This window comes from Baudoinia panamericana (assembly GCF_000338955.1).
Source record: "Baudoinia panamericana UAMH 10762 unplaced genomic scaffold BAUCOscaffold_6, whole genome shotgun sequence".
Taxonomy (NCBI): domain Eukaryota; kingdom Fungi; phylum Ascomycota; class Dothideomycetes; order Mycosphaerellales; family Teratosphaeriaceae; genus Baudoinia; species Baudoinia panamericana.
The window spans coordinates 288,272-307,595 of record NW_006911262.1 but is presented as its reverse complement, the minus strand read 5'-3'; the positions used below and the strand labels follow the sequence as shown (position 1 = coordinate 307,595).

General features: G+C 55.1%; 11 protein-coding genes across 11 annotated transcripts; 6 read left to right on the top strand and 5 right to left on the bottom strand.

The window, feature by feature from the left end:
- Positions 1-185: 185 nt before the first annotated feature.
- On the top strand, positions 186-1,781 carry BAUCODRAFT_33635 (glycoside hydrolase family 5 protein). The gene has a single exon (XM_007677858.1). The coding sequence runs from the start codon at positions 376-378 to the stop codon at positions 1,663-1,665; it is 1,290 nt and encodes a 429-aa protein (XP_007676048.1). The 5' UTR covers positions 186-375; the 3' UTR covers positions 1,666-1,781.
- Positions 1,782-2,142: 361 nt separating this feature from the next.
- Positions 2,143-3,877, top strand: BAUCODRAFT_139120 (uncharacterized protein; the record flags this gene model as incomplete). The annotated part of the gene is made up of 2 exons (XM_007678241.1): positions 2,143-2,193; positions 2,236-3,877. The coding sequence occupies 2 exons, from the start codon at positions 2,143-2,145 to the stop codon at positions 3,694-3,696; spliced, it is 1,512 nt and encodes a 503-aa protein (XP_007676431.1). The 3' UTR covers positions 3,697-3,877.
- A 312-nt stretch (positions 3,878-4,189) lies between these two features.
- BAUCODRAFT_69929 (uncharacterized protein) lies at positions 4,190-5,260 on the top strand (the record flags this gene model as incomplete). Its single annotated transcript, XM_007678085.1, has 2 exons — positions 4,190-4,801; positions 4,889-5,260. 2 exons carry the CDS (start codon positions 4,190-4,192, stop codon positions 5,258-5,260), a joined length of 984 nt encoding a protein of 327 aa, XP_007676275.1.
- A 173-nt stretch (positions 5,261-5,433) lies between these two features.
- Positions 5,434-5,850, bottom strand: BAUCODRAFT_24090 (uncharacterized protein; the record flags this gene model as incomplete). Its single annotated transcript, XM_007677793.1, has 3 exons — positions 5,434-5,483; positions 5,544-5,635; positions 5,669-5,850. 3 exons carry the CDS (start codon positions 5,848-5,850, stop codon positions 5,434-5,436), a joined length of 324 nt encoding a protein of 107 aa, XP_007675983.1.
- Positions 5,851-6,407: 557 nt separating this feature from the next.
- Positions 6,408-8,918, bottom strand: BAUCODRAFT_467987 (uncharacterized protein). The gene is made up of 2 exons (XM_007678240.1): positions 8,321-8,918; positions 6,408-8,271 (listed from the first exon to the last, which is right to left on the bottom strand). The coding sequence occupies exons 1-2, from the start codon at positions 8,469-8,471 to the stop codon at positions 6,536-6,538; spliced, it is 1,887 nt and encodes a 628-aa protein (XP_007676430.1). The 5' UTR covers positions 8,472-8,918; the 3' UTR covers positions 6,408-6,535.
- Positions 8,919-9,750: 832 nt separating this feature from the next.
- Positions 9,751-10,577, top strand: BAUCODRAFT_468572 (uncharacterized protein). Its single transcript, XM_007678239.1, has 2 exons — positions 9,751-10,105; positions 10,175-10,577. Exons 1-2 carry the CDS (start codon positions 9,904-9,906, stop codon positions 10,456-10,458), a joined length of 486 nt encoding a protein of 161 aa, XP_007676429.1. The 5' UTR covers positions 9,751-9,903; the 3' UTR covers positions 10,459-10,577.
- BAUCODRAFT_468573 (uncharacterized protein) lies at positions 10,578-10,998 on the bottom strand. Its single transcript, XM_007678238.1, has one exon. The coding sequence runs from the start codon at positions 10,906-10,908 to the stop codon at positions 10,696-10,698; it is 213 nt and encodes a 70-aa protein (XP_007676428.1). The 5' UTR covers positions 10,909-10,998; the 3' UTR covers positions 10,578-10,695.
- Positions 10,999-11,088: 90 nt separating this feature from the next.
- BAUCODRAFT_147914 (uncharacterized protein) lies at positions 11,089-14,006 on the bottom strand (the record flags this gene model as incomplete). The annotated part of the gene is made up of 2 exons (XM_007678237.1): positions 11,089-13,350; positions 13,404-14,006. 2 exons carry the CDS (start codon positions 14,004-14,006, stop codon positions 11,089-11,091), a joined length of 2,865 nt encoding a protein of 954 aa, XP_007676427.1.
- A 1,198-nt stretch (positions 14,007-15,204) lies between these two features.
- On the top strand, positions 15,205-15,603 carry BAUCODRAFT_147913 (uncharacterized protein; the record flags this gene model as incomplete). The annotated part of the gene is made up of 1 exon (XM_007678236.1): positions 15,205-15,603. One exon carries the CDS (start codon positions 15,205-15,207, stop codon positions 15,601-15,603), a length of 399 nt encoding a protein of 132 aa, XP_007676426.1.
- Positions 15,604-16,589: 986 nt separating this feature from the next.
- BAUCODRAFT_70124 (uncharacterized protein) lies at positions 16,590-17,776 on the top strand (the record flags this gene model as incomplete). The annotated part of the gene is made up of 2 exons (XM_007678095.1): positions 16,590-17,184; positions 17,235-17,776. 2 exons carry the CDS (start codon positions 16,590-16,592, stop codon positions 17,774-17,776), a joined length of 1,137 nt encoding a protein of 378 aa, XP_007676285.1.
- Positions 17,777-17,803: 27 nt separating this feature from the next.
- BAUCODRAFT_69523 (uncharacterized protein) lies at positions 17,804-19,263 on the bottom strand (the record flags this gene model as incomplete). The annotated part of the gene is made up of 3 exons (XM_007678064.1): positions 17,804-18,715; positions 18,765-19,118; positions 19,168-19,263. The coding sequence occupies 3 exons, from the start codon at positions 19,261-19,263 to the stop codon at positions 17,804-17,806; spliced, it is 1,362 nt and encodes a 453-aa protein (XP_007676254.1).
- Between the last annotated feature and the right edge of the window lie 61 nt (positions 19,264-19,324).

Sequence of the window (19,324 nt, the reverse complement as noted above, 5' to 3'; positions counted from 1 at the left end):
GACAGGCGACTGGTACGCAACCGGCCCAGGCCGGTTCCTCCTCCTCATCATGTATTATTGTTCGAGTCCAGAGCGGAGTTTTAGGAGGGGTTGCAGCCTTGGCGGCTATCGTACGGTTATCGGCAGCGTGATCGACCCTGCGGCGGACCTATTATTAGCGCTTCCGCGTAATGGTCGATAGATATTGTTGATTGCTTCTGACAGTGTTCTCGTCTACAAGCTAGGTGACGGTCCTCACCAGCAAGCTCGCTGGTTTGCTTCTGGCAAGCAAGGCATCTCTATCACACCTATCCTCGAAGTGAGAGGTGGCCAGGCGCCGGCTTCCCACAACGTTCGCTTCTGCTTCTGCTCGCGTTCACCGCCCCGCAGCTGGACATGCATCGAACGACGTTCTCTCTCTGGGCCATCATTGTCGCCTTTACGGTATTCATTGGCTTACCAAGCATACCATTTACCGAAGCTCGACCACTGCAGCGGGTTCTTATGGAGTCTGTGCTTACAGGAACGGAGCCCACAATGGAGTCTGACCAGAACTTCTCGCCACCATTTCGGGCGGCGGGCAGACACATTGTTGACTCCAATGGCAAGCGGTTGAAGCTAGCTTCCATCAACTGGTATGGCGCGAGCGATGTCTACTTTGTTGCAGGCGGACTCGATTTCAGACATCGAGATGACATTGCGCGGACTATCCGCGAGATGGGGTTCAACAGCGTTCGCTTCCCATACTCAGATCAGATGGTCATCGAAAACGCCATCATACCGCCAGAGCTGATATCATCCAACCTGGACTTGATTGAAATGTACGGGGCGAAACAGAACTCGTCAGACGGTGGCGAAGTGCCCGGCGTACGCGCATTAGATGTCTACAAGGCTTGCGTAGATGCCATGACCGATGCCGGCCTTGTGGTAATTCCAAACAACCACATCACAAATGCTCATTGGTGTGATGGAAAGAACCTTTGTGACTCTAGCTGGAAGAATGATCAGTATGGCTCCCTTTGCAAAGTCCGGCAAACCACGGAAAGCTGGATCGAGCACTGGAAAACGATCATGGAGCCGCACATTGACAATGGACTGGTCATTGGTGCCGACCTTCGCAATGAGCCCAGAGGCCTCTGGGGTACTATGAGCTGGGATATGTGGGCAACGGCAGCTGAGCAAGCCAGCGAGGAGTTGCTGAAGATGCAACCTAACTGGTTGATGTTTGTCGAAGGCATTGGGTCTGCTAACGACTGCTCTGGCGCACGTGAACGACCCGTAAAGCTTTCGATACCGGAGCGTGTGGTCTATAGCGCCCACGTCTACAAGTGGTCCGGCTGGTCCACGCTTGTACCCTATGGAAAGCGGCCTTACCCGTCGTTCGCGCTCGACATGGAGCGCAATTGGGGCTACCTGCTACGTGGCGACATTGCTCCGGTATGGGTGGGCGAGTTTGGAGCCCCGCATGGCGGCAATGATGGTGATCACCATTACTGGAACAACCTGATGAAGTACCTACGAGATGTGGATGCGGACTGGGGTTACTGGGCGTTGAACCCACGAAAGCCCGAGAATTATGATAACGAGACATACGGCCTGCTGGCTGACGACTGGGAAACGGTCGTTGATGATTGGCGGATCAAGGATCTTCTGAAGCTTGTTGCACCGCGCAGGCATCCAAGCTGAGCGCTCCATGTGCACGTGCATTATGGCGCAATTAGATTGGCATTGCATGGTGGCGTTAGGTATTGACCTCAGATCATCGCCTCCAGAGGCGCATTCAGAATCTCAGTGTATCACACACACTCTCATTCTCTGCTTAACCACCCGTGGACATCGGAATTGGTTCGCTTGGCATGCGGATAATTGTCCGCCATGTCCCGCGTCGGGGCTTTCCGAGGTTGCCAGAAAACCTTCTTTCTGTCGCCAAAAGACGATGTTTTCGCGCCCACCGACCTCGGCGCGGCCAATGGCTCCCGGTGACTCGGTGTATGTTGACCGTCGCCTGCATGCGGTATTATAGGTAAGGGAGATTACTTTTCTCTATTCTTTTCTTATCGTACTTGCTGCCCTTCGCGACCACCAAACCGTACTCTCACTGCTCCGCGAGTTGGACAAGACCTGTACCACTATCTATGAAATACATGCGCTACCATCAGCACCATGGCCGAAAAGCAACATCACATCTTGGAGTCAGCTGAGGAACCTCTCCCGGTACCTGCAGCGCGATATGACAGGACTCAACGGCCGGAAGAGGTTCCTACTAAAGAAGCAAGCTACGTCGAGCATGATCTTGAGGACCAACGGCCGAACCTACACCACGTACGGTCGCATGTCTCTACACACGACGCAGCCGATACTCATCAAAATCCACACTACGAGCACGGTGACGAGATCTACGACCGCTTACCATCGAGCCGTAAGATCGTCATTGTGTCCATCCTCTCTTTCTGCTCGTTCCTGGCTCCTATAAGCTCTACCAGTATCTTAGCGGCGTCTCCCGAAGTTGTAGCAACGTTCAACACTACCGGCGCTATCTTCAATATCTCTAACGCACTATATATGGTATTTATGGGTCTTTCACCACTGTTATGGGGACCAATCGGCCAGACATTTGGACGAAAGTGGCCCCTGGCGATTGCCGCAATCACTTTTACTGCCTTCAGCGCCGGTTCTGCGGCAGCACCGAGCCTTGCGGCATACTTCGTCTTTCGCATGTTGACAGCGTTTCAAGGGACTACCTTTCTGAGCGTCGGAGCCGCGGTCATTGGGGACATCTACCGACCAGTCGAACGAGGAACCGCCTACGGATGGTTTCTAAGCGGAACGCTGATAGGTCCAGCCCTGGGTCCATTCATTGGCGGCATCATCGTTACCTACCGGCCATGGCGGGACATCTTCTGGCTACAAACCGCCCTTGCAGCCGCGGCGTCAGTGCTTGTGGTGGCGTTGTTGCCAGAAACGATCCATCATGCTCGTAAAGCGGACCTTGTTGGACTCTCACGACCTCAAAAAGTGCGCAAGCTCTGGTTGTGGATCAATCCGTGGAGGGTGATCAAGCTTTTCCGCTTCCCAAATCTACTTATTGCTGGTATAGCTAGCAGTAGTCTCGTTTTCAACATGTATAGCCTGCTTACACCGATCCGCTACGTCCTAAACCCACGGTTTGGGCTAACGTCGCCGCTACAGTCTGGGCTGTTCTACATTGCACCAGGCTGCGGCTACCTTGTGGGCACCTTTTTCGGCGGACGATGGGCCGATACGGTGGTTAAGAAGTGGATCGAGAAGCGCGGTGTACGCGTACCGGAAGATCGGCTGCACTCATGCTTGACCGCCATGGGAGTCGTGATACCGGCATGTATGCTCCTTTATGGCTGGTCTATCGAGAAGAGAGTCGGCGGCATCCCATTACCGGTCATCGTGATGTTTGTGCAGGGCGTTGCGCAGCTGTTCTGCTTCCCAAGCTTGAATACTTATTGTCTGGATGTCATGCAAAAGCAGAGCGCTGAGGTGGTGGCTGGCAACTATGTGATACGATACTTCTTCGCTGCTGCGGGTTCGGCTGCTTGTTTGCCGGTCATCGAAGCCATAGGAGTCGGTTGGTTCAGCACTATCAGCGCGGCTTTCTTGGTTCTGGCGGCTGCCGGAGTCTTACTCACGGCCAAGTATGGACCGAAGTGGCGAGAGGCTATCAGCAAGGACAAGGAGGAAGAATAAGTGTTAGGACACCACGAATTGTCTGGCATAGTGGTGGCGTTCTGGGAAGACATTCGATACCCATTATATAGAAGCGATGCGATGGCGTTATCCGAGGCGACAGAGCAACAAGCAAGGCGTCACAGCTTCTTGCGACCATCCCGTTCGCGTGACCACAGACGTCGCGTTTGATAGTTTCGAACCTTAATGTTCTCGACATACTAGTATCTAGTACGGTGTAGATGCGCTATCAAGTGGTTGGTATGATTCGATCAATCGCTTGGTGAGCTTTGAGCAAACCCTCCGTCATGACTTTGCCCGAGCCGAGGTTGGACACATTCGTACCTCTCACATGTACTGCTACAGAAATACCTCTATATCCTCTTCATTCCTAGAGCGCCTCCCGTAAAGACGAGTTGAATCTGCATCATGCTTGTCCAGGCTGGGCCAGCTGTGACCAGATATCAAGCCTCACCGTTGAAGGCTTCACGTAATCAGAGACTGTTCGGTTAAGATGGCGGACTCGATCGATAGAGTCTTCGGCCATGCGCTCAATACTGTCAACAAGATCCGACCAGGTTCAACAAAGCCACCGTCTGCGGACCGGCTTGCCCTATATGGATTGTACAAGCAGTCAATGGAAGGCGATGTGGTCACGCTATCAGCACGGCCAGCAGCCTCTTCTGCAGCGTTTGCCCAGATGTCGGAGGAAAGCCTGAGAAAGGAGCAAGAGAAGTGGGACGCGTGGAAAAACAACGAAGGTCTCACGAGGACGGAGGCAAAGCGGAGGTATATCGAGAAGCTCATTCAGACAATGCACGAGTACGCTTCCGGCACCGACGAGGCTCGCGATTTAGTCGAGGAGCTTGAGTTTGTTTGGGACCAGATCAAAAACAATAGCCAGCACTCGGGCGACAGTGAACGGAGTAGTCCGCTTCAGAACCTGGAACGGAGCGGCTACATCAGCAGTTCCGGTAACGGTGGGATAAGCTCTTCAGCCGCAGCGATGGAACCTCCGACGCCTCGAGTTGGATCGCGGATGAGGGTGCTAAGTCCCGTCTCGCAAGCTGATGATGAGGAAGCTATGGAGGAGAAGGAGGAGTTCGTTGATGCGCGAGTCTCACAGGTCGACCAAGGCGACTTGGGTGCCAGCTCAGACGCTGCCGGCGGCGACGCTGGTCAAGATGCAAGCTATGCTATGATAGGATCTCAGACATCTCGCCCTGGCGAGGCTCGGTGGCGGAAACGTATCGAGTCCTCGCTGATAAAGCTCACCACGGAAGTTGCCGCACTTCGAGAACAGCTTGAGTCACGACGCTTCCTTAAGCAACAACGACAACGCAGTCTCTTAGGTTGGCTGTTGCGCTTTGGATGGTGGGCTGTACAACTTCTGGTCGCCGACGCCGTCATACTCTGGATTGTCATTCTCTACATGAGGCGCAAGAAAGACCGCAGGCTGGAAGGCGCGGTGAGAGTGTTACTGGGTGATGCTGTTGCACAGGTGCAAAGGGTCGGCAGAGAGGTCAAGATGCCGACTTTACCCAAGCTACCCGGTCGCCGGGTAGAGAAGATTCTATCGAGCTGAGAAGATATAGCGGCCATCAAGCGGTAGCGAGAGTCCGACGACGAAAAACGTTTCGTCGACTATATCGATAAGGAAAACAACATCTGTTGATGGGTTTGCACATATCAAAAAAATCCGACGAAGCTACGCTACACGCAAGCATCGGGTGCTGCGCCTACATCAACTCATGCTATTCAAGACGGCGGCTTGTAGTCCGGATCCTCTGCTCTGTTGTTGGGCCCACCTATACAAGAACAACGACGCGGTCAGCACATGATCTGCCCTTTCTGGTAAACGAACCTACCATCTGCGACAGTAGCCGCCGTACTGAGACCGCCATCTTGAGCGGTCCCGCCTACTCCGGGAGCATGGTTGCTTGTCTTCGCATTCGCTTCGCTGCGAGTATAGCTACCTCTATTTAGCGCTTACTTTGCGAGCTTCCTCGATCCTGGAAGGACGGACGGTGTCTCCGAAGACTCCATATCCTCAGGCAGGTACTGTCCGTCCTGCTTGGATCCAGAGGGGCCTCCATCTGCCACCGTAGCGGCAGTGGACAGGCCACCGTCCTTGGCAGTGCCTCCCACACCAGGTGCTGGATTGGAGGTCGACATTGTAAGAGTAGCAGTACGTGTTAGTCCCGGAACCTTCAGATGAGGTGGCTGCACCGACTTAATGTACCTTTGCGAGACTGTGCCGAGCTATCGCGCTCATGACGGGCCCCCTTTACACCTCAAGCTCCGCGGGCTGGACCTTTAGGCAGGATGTTAGCTGGCGTTTGCTCGTCAAGCTCTTTGAGCATCACCTGTAGTGAAAGAGGAGATGCCAAGCTCGACGTCAAGCCTGAACTCTACAAGGTGGTTCTTAGCTAATGACGCTGCTTCCAATCCGGAGACGGCACGCGGTCCGCTGAAAAACACAGTCTGTCAGCATATTAAGCATGCATGTTAGGTGGGCTGCAGTGAAATGGAGCGTCTTATGCGCATGTTGGTGCACTACAATGCTTCGCTTCCAGATGGCCATATACATAGTAAGGGATATCATAAAAATCCGCGCGATTTTGCCGTTGCACGTATGCCGGCAGCCTCCCTAGGCGGTCATCCCAAATTGCAACCCAAACTGACCAAGTCCCGCAAGCTCCAATCTAGGCTCTTAGTGAACCAATAAGACGACGTGATGAAAACTGAACTCAAAATAACCGCCTCCAGTAGCCCAGGGACACCGCGCTTTACACTCGTCCCGCCAGAAAATAATACCACCACATTCTTGAAAGCTGCATTCTCAGACGTTGTCATAACCTCATTCACCGCTATGCCTCGGTAACATCCGCTTCATGTGCAAACCATTCGCACGGCGGTACTCCATGACCTTCCCTGGGAAGGTGCTACCTTCGGCGGTGTCACAATCGTCCGCGTCGTTGCCAATGGCAATCGGACTCGTTGCGTAAGTGTCGGTTGGCCGCGCGCCTTGCCGCATCGGCTCATATTGATGCGGCTCCCGGAAGACGGAACCGTGGTGGCGTTTCCGAGAGTCATGCACGGAGATTGTCGGTAACAGCGCGTCAGATGGCATGCTTTGGGAGGGCGAAGGATCGATCGCGCCAGACATGTCTGGTATCTGTATGGGCGGTAGTTGCGGCTTTGTCCGCTGGTCAAACGATAGTCGCGATGTGCTCAACGGCGTAGAAGCGCCAGTAGCTCTCGCTGGAGGCTGGACGGGCTGGGGAGGTAATGCTCGGCTCGCAAAGGAATCTTGAGCGCCGAAGATCGGTTGCTGGCCTTGATACTCCAGGTACATACCGTGCTGAGGCCGTGGTAGCGGTGGAGCTGGTTGGTAGGTGTGAGTAGGCGTAAATGGGTGCGTAGGTGGTTGCGAAGGATAATGGACTGGTGGAGGGGGCGGGGGGAGTGCTGCAGTATACGCTGCAGACGGTCGTCGCGAGTCAGTCGGAAGGTGAGACGAGTAGTCTACGCTCATGCGCGGAATTCGCGAGAACTCGGCGGTAGGCGAGGTCTGCGGGTATTGCGCTGGTGGAGGCCGCGGAGGCGCGTAATCATAGTACTCCGATTGTGGCGGTCCAGTCGCGGGTGGAGGTTGGTAACTCTGCTGGGGATAATGAGGCGGTGGCGGGTGCATGCTCGATGGGGCCGGCGGTTGTTGCGGCATATAGGCTGGCTGAGGGTACAGTTGATTTGGTGGAGGTCCGTACTGAGGTGAGTGCGCGTACACGTTCTGTGGCGTATGCGGCGCCGTACCAAAAGGCTGGAATCCCTGCGCCATGTCATGACTAGAGGTACGACGAGACAACGGTGCAATCAGTGACTGGTGGCTCGCGTTGCTGGCCGATCTTGGTCTCGCAACGGGGTCGATGAAGCCATGCGTTGAAGGTAAGCTTGGGTCCCGGAAGGGCACGTCAGGTGTCGCTGACAGCCGCGCTCGAGCCTGCGCCGTCTCATCCTCGTACTCATCCCAGTCCTTGCCTGACTTCGTCTCGCGCCTTCGCATCCGCACATCGCGGCGTATGCGGACCCGGCACCCTTGATCAGCCACCATCCGGCTGAGTGCTGTGCTCTCGGTAAGGCCGGGAAACTTCTTCGCGCTGTACACAGTAAAGGGCTCCGACTTGACCTCCAGGCGGTGCGTGACATGGGCGTCTGCAGGGGAGCCGGCCCGGATACCGGACGCTTCGCTTTTAGTGTCGTCCTTAACGTCCTTCAGTTCCTCATACAGACTGAAACTCAATCTGTACTTGCCCTCATGGCGGACAGAGAGATCTGGGAAGATAAAGTAACCAGCAGGCTCAGGGCGGTCAAGGTACACCATGCCAGCAACAGGCGTTCCAGTGAGAACCGTAAGCCGCTGCTGCTTGTCGTCAGGCACGCGACCATGAGCGATCGGGCGTGCCTGCTCCAGGGTTGCAAAGAGGAAGTAATTAGCATTCATGTGGAATGTGATATCGCTGTCGGTGCCTTCGCCATCGAAGATTTTGAGCTCCACGATGGGCGGTGGATCGACAGGACGTCTGTCCGCAGATGCTGCGTTCAGTCAGTTGTGTCGCTTACAGAGATTAAAGTAGCCGCTTACATTTCGCGCCTGCGCCGCATGCTCTAGCACGCGCCGGTTGCTGAAGTACTTTGAGACGGTAAGTGATTTGCTTGCCTTCCTGGGTAACTCTACAGGCCGAGCTGGTGGTCTCATTGTCTACCTGGATGACTGTAGGGCGTCGTGAAGCCATTGCGTTGACCGGAGATCCACACGATGGGCTTGTTCGGCGTGAAGTCTGCGTGGCGCACACGGGTGCCTGAGTATACAACCAGCCGACGACGAACAATCACGTCCACCGACAGCGTGTCGCAGCCGCAGTGCTGTTAACCTGGTGGAAGGGTCGTTAGGCGGAGAATCGGAAACCCAAGCGAGCGGGCCTGGAGCGAGACTTTCCGGGTAGACGGCGCGAAGGATGACCTGACAAGCGCGCTGGGAGACAGCAATGCAAGGGACTGTAGACAACAATCACATTCCTGGTGGTGACGCGCTCACGAGCAAGTGTCCTTGACGCCGTGTATAGAATCCGGTTCCCTGGATCCTACAGAATCGTAAGACGAAAAAGGCGTAGCGAGTGATGCCCAAAGGTCGGCGACTGTCCGAGGAAGCGAGTAATGCAGCGTCAGCTCGAACCGGAACAAACCAAACAAATTCGTGTCCTGTCCTGCTCCGGATCCCGCAACAAGTCCTAGCCCTAGCCCTCCCACCTGGTGACCGATTGCAATGAAGGACCTTAGTCAACGTCGTGAAGGAAGTAGAAGAGGGAAAGCAGACGGTGCAGGCGGTACAGTATTGGCGGGATCACGAAACTCGGGCGATCTCCACACCCGCAGCACCGCTTGGTGAAGACCGGTCCAAGCGTTCATTTAACCCTGGGCTCCCGGGCCGCAACTAGCGTATTGGCGCTGTAACCGAGGGTACGAGAGTTGAAAAAACGGGCTGTCGGTATCCAGGCTGAACGCCTTGGGCGCTGCAAGAGGATGCAGCGTCGCCAAAGGCAAAGACTGAATCGCTCGAAAGGCTATTCGTCTCGACGAATGAACGAAAACCAACCAAGGCAACAGCACCATCGATGCTAACGGTGGACTTCACCGCGAAGGTTCGGAGACTTTACCGACACCGTCACGCGGGCCCGTTAGCGGTCTAGTCCGCGATCTTCTCAACGGTCGCTGATCTCTTGAGCTTGTGCTTACCGCCCACCAGAGTTCATGGATGGCTTGTCTCAGGCTGAGTACGGGCACGCTCCGACCCATGGCCGCGTCGACGGCAACAGTGACTACTGTCAATGCTTGTCGTAGCCTGACCTTGATCCACGACATCGGTTCAGATCGGTCATTGGGAACATGGACCTACAGACTACATGGTGTGATAGATCAGCCACTCGGGAGGGTAGCGGCACGTTTTTGAGCGTCCTGACCCCCCAGCTCATCTTGACAGAGAGCTTTTAGTGCCTCGCTTAGATACTTCCGACTGCAAACGCCCCTTGCAGCTACTCTTCGCGGTAACAAACTGTGGTGGCGGCTCTGGCACACTGCTCGTATATCGCTTTGGAGGCTGATTTCGTGAGAAAGTACCTTGCTCTGGTGAGCCGGGGTCGGACTACGCCACTACATCGCACACTTGTAATGAGTGAGCACGTCTCTGGTCTCACAGCAACTCCAAACGAGCAGCAACAGAACAGAGCTGTCAACTTCCAGCGTGTAGCCGGCTCGCACCACCATCAGACGGTCGAACAGTCGCTTGTTCCTGCTCCCTCATTGGGTGATCATTGCGCGAAACATGTGCAAGTCCACCTTGCTCTCCGTCATGCACACCAACCTGCGTGTGGTGGGTCCAATCAACTTTACTTCCACTAGTCCCTCAATCCGGCTGCCTGCATACGCTGACTACCCAGAGTCCGAGAAAGGTGGTCGATAAGGGCACTATTCGGCGATTGGTCACGTCTCTCGCAAACCCATCCACTGCTCGATGTCACACAACAGAACGCTAGCGATGAACGCCGCCACGCCATCAGAGCGGAGGCGAAACAACCCAGTACTTTGACGCGGACGGCGTCTTCGGCGAGCCAAGACAATGCCGAGAGCTGCAAGCCCAACGGCCTTCCACGTGCGAGGGGCAGCTTTTCGGGAATGCCAATACGACGATCGCGCGTCGAGATGCATCCTCGGCGATGCCCGTAGGAAGCCTCTTGCGAAAACCGCATTGTGACTTGTCCGTCAGGCTTGCATGAAACGATTCCACGTGCCGCAGACTCAGTCCCTCAGGCATTATCATGATCATGCATTCTTTGTTCACTGCAGCAGCCGAGTACCGCCCAGTGGAAGCATTTTGGAATCACATCGCCAAAACGACGGCCAGCGCATCGCTGTAGTACGTGGAGGCGGAAGCGCTCGTGCTTTGTACAGCGTCGTGGGCTATCAACACAGCATATACACAGCGTTGCTGCCCAATGGCGGACACAGAAATAGCTGAACTCCGTTCAGCGCCAGCCCGCTATGTCCACTGCTTCGTTGTGCTATGAGCTCACCGGCTGGAGAAACGAAACGTGCATGCGCCCTCAACACCATGCTGAAAGCCGATCGTCTTCTAGACCCGCTCGAGGTCCGGAGTATCCGCTCTGTTGGCGGCATTTCACCTCACTTTGCGCCCACCACCAGATTTTACGTCAGTGCTTACCATGTCAATGTTGGAATCATTTGCGCCTCGCTACCGGCATGCCTTCGCTTCCAGGCCCTGGGATTGTCGTCGTCACTGAACACCGCCTGCCTGCCCGCCTGCCTGCCCGCGATATGGAACAAAAGCTCGCAACCCTAGTACTCACTTTGAATCCTCATATTGCTCTGACCGAGCTCCTGGTTGGTATACTGCTGCGCCGCATGCACCGCAGTCTGCTGCCATTGTGAGGCCGACCCGTTCTGCTGCAGACTGTAGAATCTCAGCGCTTTCTCCATCGTCTGCGGATCCCGGTCCGAGTAGGTGAAGATCTGGCGATTGCCAGAATGAGCCATATACTGGCCACTCTGAGGCTGCTGCAGGCCAGCAGAAGGGACGACTGCGACATTCACGCCGCCGGGCCTACTCGGCGGAGTGATGGCTAGAAGTGCCTGAGGACCGTAGTAGGTTGTGATGCCCTGCTGATCGCCAAACATCACCGAGGAGCCGTTTTGGAAGTTGAAGCCGTAGACAGAGACCTCCGTCCCACCCATGGTCGGCCCTTCATTTGGCGTGATCTTGGTTATCGTTGGCGTCGAAATCTGGTCTTGGTCGGCTCCGGCAGATGCGTGGGCGAGATGTTGTTGGTATGCGTGCCGGCCTTGGATGTTCGTAGGAGTCTGGATCGGGTGACGGGCATATGCTGGGAGGTTTGGCCGAGATGGATGGAGCGTCGGACTCTGGGCTCGACTGGGCACAGCAGACGAAGGATGCGAGAAGTATGCCTGCGCGTTCTGTGAGCGATTGAAGTGCGCCTGAAGCTGCGCCTCCGTGAACCCGCCTTGCTGGTAGTTCTCGCTTGGTGTTGGCGGACCGCTACCGTAGAACTGGGCAGGACCGTTATGATTCGGTATCGTCATGTATGACTGTCCGAAGCCGTCTGCAGAGGGTGAGAACACTGGTGAAGTCATGGATATAGCGGAGGGCATGTTCGACGACGGTGGCTGGTTCGTGTCAACACGTGGTGTCATCTGCAAGCCGCTAGGCAGACGCTTATGGTTGTTCGCGGCTCCCGACGACTTCCTTTTCTTGTTAGGTCCCATCTGGCCTGCACCAGTAGGCGATGCTGGTCTTGATAAGCTCGTGGGCGTCATGGTAGCCGATGTTGCTTGCGATGTGTAGCCGGACCTTGGCATCTGGTGGATGTGGCTATGTGGGTTGAACTGCTGCCCGAATGCTGAAAGATCGGTCATGGACTTGGACGTGTTGAACGGCATGCCATGCTGTGGGAGATGCATCATGGATTGCGAAGTAGTAAGACCAGGCGAGGCGAAGTCCGGGTTCGTGTAGAACATCTCCCCAGTCAGTCCGGCAGGGAAGGTTGATCCGTGCGTCTTGTGATCGTCCGTGATCAGTATTGAATCCGACATTTGCTGCGCCACGACGTTACCCTGCTGATCTTTCATCGTGAATATGACACGGAAACCCTCCTTCTCACTCTGGTGCCGGCAGTAGCACGCAATGCGCATGGCACCCTGCACCTGCATCGCACCCTCTGGTGGCGAATACGGTTGATCGTCGCTCAGCGCAGTGTCGCGCTGACTCGGATCATAGGGCTTGAATGGCAGGTACTCATTCGAATTGAACACGACAACACGCTCGGTTTCAAAACGCTCCCAGTGCTGTTGCTCTTCTTCTTTCTTGAGCTTCTTGCGGCCTGCTCGTTTGCGTTCGCGCTGTATGCAGTTGGTGCAAATGCGCACCTCACCTCCATTCAATGGCTTATCAGCTTCATCCACATTCTTCGGGTCGTTCTTCTCCTCGTCCACGGTGCGTTTTTGCTGCTCCGCACGGCGCTGGATTGCAGAGTTGTTCTGAGCGGCAGCACGCTTCAGCGCTTTCTCCCGTAGTTGCGGGTTCTGCATCGCGCTTGTACAGACAAGGTAGACGTGGAGCTCAAGTACTCTGCTTTTGTCGTAATCCTCTTTCGCAAGCAGTTTCGACTTGGCGATGGTGTGTAGTGGCAAATGCAGCCACTCGATATTTGCCGGTAAGTTCTCCACGATCATGTGCACGTTGATCTGGGTTTCCACGCGAGACTTGGTGGAGATTGGAGCAATGTACAATGGACATCTGCCAAGCGGTGCTACTGACCCGCGCGAAACTACCGAAGATGCCGTGCCATTCACGCTGGGCGATGCTGGAAAGCGGTACGTCGCTGGAGAAGCGTACTGAGTGCTCATTGTGTCGCCTGACCATGTTGGGTTCAGTGCACCCCACATTGAATTAGTGCCGAACAGCTCGTTACTGTCAGAGCTAGGCGTCGAAGTCACGGCATTCGGCGAGGCGCCGCTCAGTAACATCGCCTCGGTGACAGCAGGTTTGTTCTCACCAAACTCGAAGATATGCGGATTAATAGTCTGGTCAAGTCAGTATCAGAACGCATGCTGGCGTGAGGGGAGCTCACACTTACCGGCGACGGCTGGTAGCGATGAAGCGCAGTATTGTTCTGGAGACGCGGGGCTTGAGTACTGAAAACAGCCTGGTTGTATTCGCGCGGCGCGCTTGGGCTTGAAGCGGCGCTGTTGAAGTCGAAGCTGGAATCCATCGCGCTTTCCGGATCGAGCGAAAGTTGGTTCATGGGTCGAGTAGGCACGCCATATGACTGCACCTTCTCCATATGCGCACCTCCAATCATGGAATCCTCTTTCTTGATGCCGAGCTCAGTGTTCGTGTCTGACATTGGTGATTCTGTTACCTTCCTCTTTCGCCTGCTCGACGAGTCAGATGCAGAGTCCTGGCTGGAGCTCTCCGCAGACGCGCCGACAGGCATGCCGACGAACTGTTGCTGCTGCTGAGCCGCTGGAGTGGAGACCATGTCCCAGCCAGTCTTCGAAGGTGTGCGGTGATTCAAGCCGGTAGAGTCGTCATAAGCGTCGTTGAAGTGAGTGAAATTCTGTAGGGTGAAGTCGTAGTTTGGCGAGTCAGTAGCCATCGACTCGTCAAAGGTAGTGGACTGGAAGACCGGATCGTTCCAAGCATCCATGTCGCCTCCATTGTTGTCGCGTGATGCCATGACGCGACAAGGCGAGAAAAGCGAGCGCCGGTGCAGAGACGTTGGTCGCGAGCGCTGTCCGTGCGATCTAGGCGGGTTGATAGTGTAGATGTTGGAGGGTACGGTAAGACCGGCAGTCCACCGGTGTTAGGCGATCCTTTGCATCACCCTAACCGCCCCATACGACTGCTCTTCATGGAAGGATAACGATGACTTTGTGTCGACCCTGGCAATGTGTTCGCAAGAGGTTCGGAAGGGCTGAGGATCAGTTCTTCGCGACGCTAGCCAGTGTGGAGGCGTGTGAACGATAGCAGGTTCCCTAAATTGAGCACGGGGCACGGGCGGTATGTACCTTCTCCTTGTACCCAATTCGAGCGCCTATGGAGGTAATAAGGTTTCTACCTTACTGAGACTCGAGGCATTGGTGATAGGTGAGCTTCACTCGGCGGGTGGTGAGCAGATCCGCGATGTTGCAATGCTGTCATCTGACTCGCAGCTTGGCTGATCGACGACGTATGGACTCGAGAGCTGCTTGAACGTCTCTTCTCTCTATTAAGGGACTGGCGCTGCTGCCACTACCCCGCAATTTAACCCACTGCACAGGCTGGATTCATCAAGGCATCATGCTACCCCTTGTCATGACAGGCACAGCAGGCGTGGATGACGATCAAATCATCGAGGAACACCCACGACACGGTCAGACAATGCATAACCAGCAGTACAGTCCCGTACCTGACAGCAGCACTTTCATCGCTGACACCAGTCGGAAAATTCGGTGGAGACCCTTAGTTTCAACCCCCGTTCGCGAAGTTTAGCCAACGTGGCTGGAACGGTGTATCTCTGCTGTGGGGCACGTGGTTGACAGGAGACACGCAAACAATCTTCCTTCAAGCTCGACACATTCTGCTAATCGGCAAGACGTTGACGTCCTGCGGGGAGCGCTGAGAATTGTAGCGGCGGCACTGCGAGGTATCCTGACGAGAGTGTATCACGCTTAGGTGACGTCTGAAACCGAACGCCGTCGGCACCGGAGTTCGTTGCCCTCGCCAACTTGTAGCATTCAAAGAAGAGGCAGTCGTTGCGCTCACAGGTAACGTCACAATCCGGTTTTAAGGCATGTAGCAGAACCTTTCATAGTACTTCAAGGTTGGAAGCAGCTGCAGCGCCTTGATACCCTCTCCCATATTGTTGACCGAGACTGATATACAGTACTTTGAGCATGGTTGAAGTCGACTGGACACGAGCGCACAAGGAAGGGCGTGTCAAACTCCCAGATGGCCATCACCTTTTCGTCAAAGCCTCCGGACCAGCACGGCAGAGACCAGGCGAGCCTGCCATCGTCATCGAGCACGGCCTAGGTGGTTCCTGGGAGGAATGGGTCGCCGTCCAACGCCTTGTGTCTCGCACAGCACGCGTCTACTCGTACGAACGTGCCGGCTATTATAGATCTGATCAACCTACCAAACCGCCTACAGCCGGGAACATCGCTGTAGATCTGCACCAAATGCTGCAGATAGCGAACATTGCTCCGCCTTATTTGCTTGTCGGCCACTCATACGGCGGCGTGCTGATCGGGCAGTATCTGGCAGACTATCCTGATGAGGTCTTCGGCAAATGATTGTAGACTCCGCACCGATTGCGAACAAAGTGCCAAAAGGCTGGACATCGCTACTGGGCGTATCCACGAACGCGGCAATCCCCGCGGCGTACTGTGATATTGTCGGTCTCAGTGCAAATCCTGCATTGTCTGATGACGAGTGGACGGCGGTCAACATGATTGAAACCTTAGCGTCTGACATTGCTTCTCGAGAAGCGGAGCTGCAGTTGGACAGTTCTGTCCTGCTCAAAGATCGTCTAAACAACAACAGGATACTTGGGCACCGTCCACTCTCCATCATCGTCTGCAACGAAGCAGCCGACTGCAAAGTGCTACGATTACGGCGTCAAACACGGCTACGGCACCGAAGAAGCGCGCAACGCTTTACGTGACCATCTCCAAGACATGTCCGCTGTCGACGAAGCTGCCCTGCGTGCGCATTTGGAAATGTCGAGCAATGCGCGGTTTGTCGAGACTCAAGGCAAGCGGGAGACGCACAACGGGCATATGGTTGGTCCAGGGTTCGTCGCTGCAGAGGTTTTATGGGTGTACCATGGAGGCAACAAAGCTTGGAATCGACTGACAGCCGGACGCGAGAAGATGTCAACAAGAGCACCTGGAATGGTCGGTAGCAGCCACTTAGACAGCACTCACCACCATGCTCAATTCATGAAACGGACGGGAGCTGTGGGAACCGTGTAGGCGCGCTATCATCCCGGGGTCACCGCAAGCTCTTGCAACATATTCCATGAAGAACTTGAGTTGATAGGCTGACATATGATGTATAGGGCTGCGACAGCGTGCTTATGTTGTGGGATGGCGGCAAACATTGAGCTATACAAGCATTTGTCAGCACGAATGGTGCAATAGAGCTGAGACCACGAAACAATTCCATCCATAACCAACCGACGCATGAGAGTTCACATTAGTCAGCAAACACCGCCTGTATATTAGCTGCTTGAGTCGAGCACCCTAGATGCAGGCATTGAGTGCATCCAGCCGTTACAATGGCTCCCATCCGCGTCGCACTTATCGGCCTCTCCCAATCCGCCAAAACCTCTTGGGCAACGGAAGCTCACCTCCCTTACCTTCTTTCCAATCGGGGCAAACAGAAGTACAAAATCGTCGCCTTACTCAACTCGAGTGAAGCGGCCGCGAAACGATCCATCGAAAGCTTCGATCTTGGGCCAGATGTAAAGGCTTACGGCTCTCCTCAGGAACTCGCCGCTGATCCGGACATCGACCTTGTCGCGTGCACTACCCGCGTAGATGTACACTTTCCGACCGTCAAGCCGAGCATTGAGGCCGGCAAGGCAGCCTTCGTAGAGTGGCCTCTGGCTGAGAATGCCCAGCGAGCGGCTGAGCTTGCAACGCTGGTTGAGCGGACGGGTGCGCCCACGTTCGTGGGTCTGCAGGGCAGGGTCTCACCGATCATCCGCAAGCTGGCAGACACGCTACGCGATGGGGTAATCGGCAAAGTCCTAAGCAGCAAGGTTGACGCATACTCGATTTTTAGTGCACGTGATACCGTCTCGGAAGGCATGTCGTACTTCCTGAATAAGCAGATTGGAGGCAACTCGATTACTATCGCAGTCGGACACTGTAGGTATATTACGCTACTTTTGCAGGGTCTGGTTGCTGACACACTCAAGTGATCGACACCATTCACTCGGTGCTGGGAGAATACGTCAGCTCCAATGCACATACCCAGATTCAGCGGCCAGACTGGGCGGTCACCGACGCCGAGACCGGCGCGAAGCGGAGTGCAAAATGTGACGTACCGGACTTGCTGTCACTACACGGCACACTGTCTGCATCCAGCTACGTTGCAGAGGGTGCGTCGCTCGTTGTCAACTTCCGGAGAAGTACTCCGTTTCCGGGCATCACGCCGTTTGTCTGGACCATCAATGGTGAGAAGGGCGAGATCCGCGTGACCAACAAAAACGGCGTCTATCTCTCCGCGGAAGGTGACAAGTCCGCAATCAAAACTGAGGTCCACTCCTTCGCTACGGATACAGTCGAGACACTCGACTGGGATTTTGAGGAGTGGCAGGAGTCGCTTCCACCAAGGTCCAAAAACATTGCCAAGCTTTACGATCTGTACGCCGATGGACAGTTGGCTGAGTACGGCGGCGTCGACTTTGCGAGTGCAGTGAAACGGCACGAGCAGCTGGATCGGTTACTGTGGCCCTGAGAGTGCGTTTACCTCCTTGAGGTCAGCTTATTCTGCCAGGTAGTCAATCAAGGTAAAATCCAGACTGCGCGCAAGCGCTTGGGTATAATCCCAGCTCACTGCTGGTCCAACCCTCCATTTACCACCAGGTTCGGACGGGTCGCTGCTCCCAATCCCTCCACCTCTGACCAACAGTTTCAAGCTAGTAAGCGTAGCAATCTGCGTGTACATGTCGATGGTCGTGCGCAGATCATGCGGTAAGATAGCGTGTAGAATCGACATCAGCCGATCGAGCGTAAACGCTGATGCGGCCATGAGATGTCGCGGCATCTTGCGGTTCTGCGACGGGCGCCCACCGCCAGAACGTGCAGTGCCGCCGCCTTTCTTCCGCCGCTTGCGCTCGGTGGTTTTCATAAAATAGAGCGCGTCGAGCTTTCCCGGGTTGAACGAAGCAAGGTAGGCCGCTACAAGGAGCCATTTAGCATAATATGGTAGCTCGTGCCCTTCACGCCTGACATTCGATGGCAACGCAACGGCGGGAACAACTGAATCCAGTAGCACGCTTTCATCCTGAAATAGCCTTCGCTGAGCCACCAGTAACCTGCTGAAGTCACGCGTGCCGAAGTCGCCTCTGATGATGGGTGCTACAAATGGCCGCCAGAGTTTGTGGCAGACTTCACGAAAAGCCAGAAGATCTCTTGCGGCATTCTGAGCGAGAGAGTCCCAGACTGCGGCGCAGAAGCGGGGCCATAGCCAGGCTTTGTCTTCTTGGTGGACATCTTCATCGTACTCCAGGTCGGCAGGGGGAGGCTCAATGAAGATGTCGGGTGCATTCTGCGAGAGGATGTGGATCGATTGATTGCGGGTGTAAGGGGAGAAGTATGTGTGCGGTATGCCGGTCTGGTGCAAGAAGCGGGGGGGCGGGTATTGAACGATCAGAACAACTGTTAAGTCAGGTATCTTGTGATGTTAGCATTGTTCTCAACGGTTCCCGTAGGTACGCTCATACCACTTCTCCCAAACGAGCTAAAGCCGGTAGCAGCGTCGGAGACGGTTCTCGTTGCTTATCGACACCGTCAAGAACAAGCGCAAACTTGCCGCGACCGTCAAGTAGCCGTTGCAGGTTTACAACAAGAGCGCTGACGTTCTCGCATCGATCATTCAACGAGTTTGCGTCTCCGGTTACGGCATTATGGACTACTGCGACCGTTCGTTCAAGCAGATGCCGGCCAGTCACGCATTCTCTGCAGTCGATGAATGCGTGCTTGAGTTTGCTGTTGGCGAGATGGGATCTAACGATGCCAGTCTTGCCCGTCGCGTGTGGTCCATGAACAACGACGGCATGAGGACTTGGAAGTTTGGGCTTGATAAGAATTAGCTGTTGCGTTTGTCTCGCTTCTACAGCCGCTTACGGAAAGGACAGCAGACAGTTGTCGAAGCTGCTGTTCTCTGCACGGCCATTGCTCCAGCAGCGTGAGGAGCTCTTCTGGCAAGTGCTGAAGACCCATGGAATTGGGAGAAGACCGACGCTTATGTCGATACTGGCTGATTGACGTTGAAGTGTTTGGG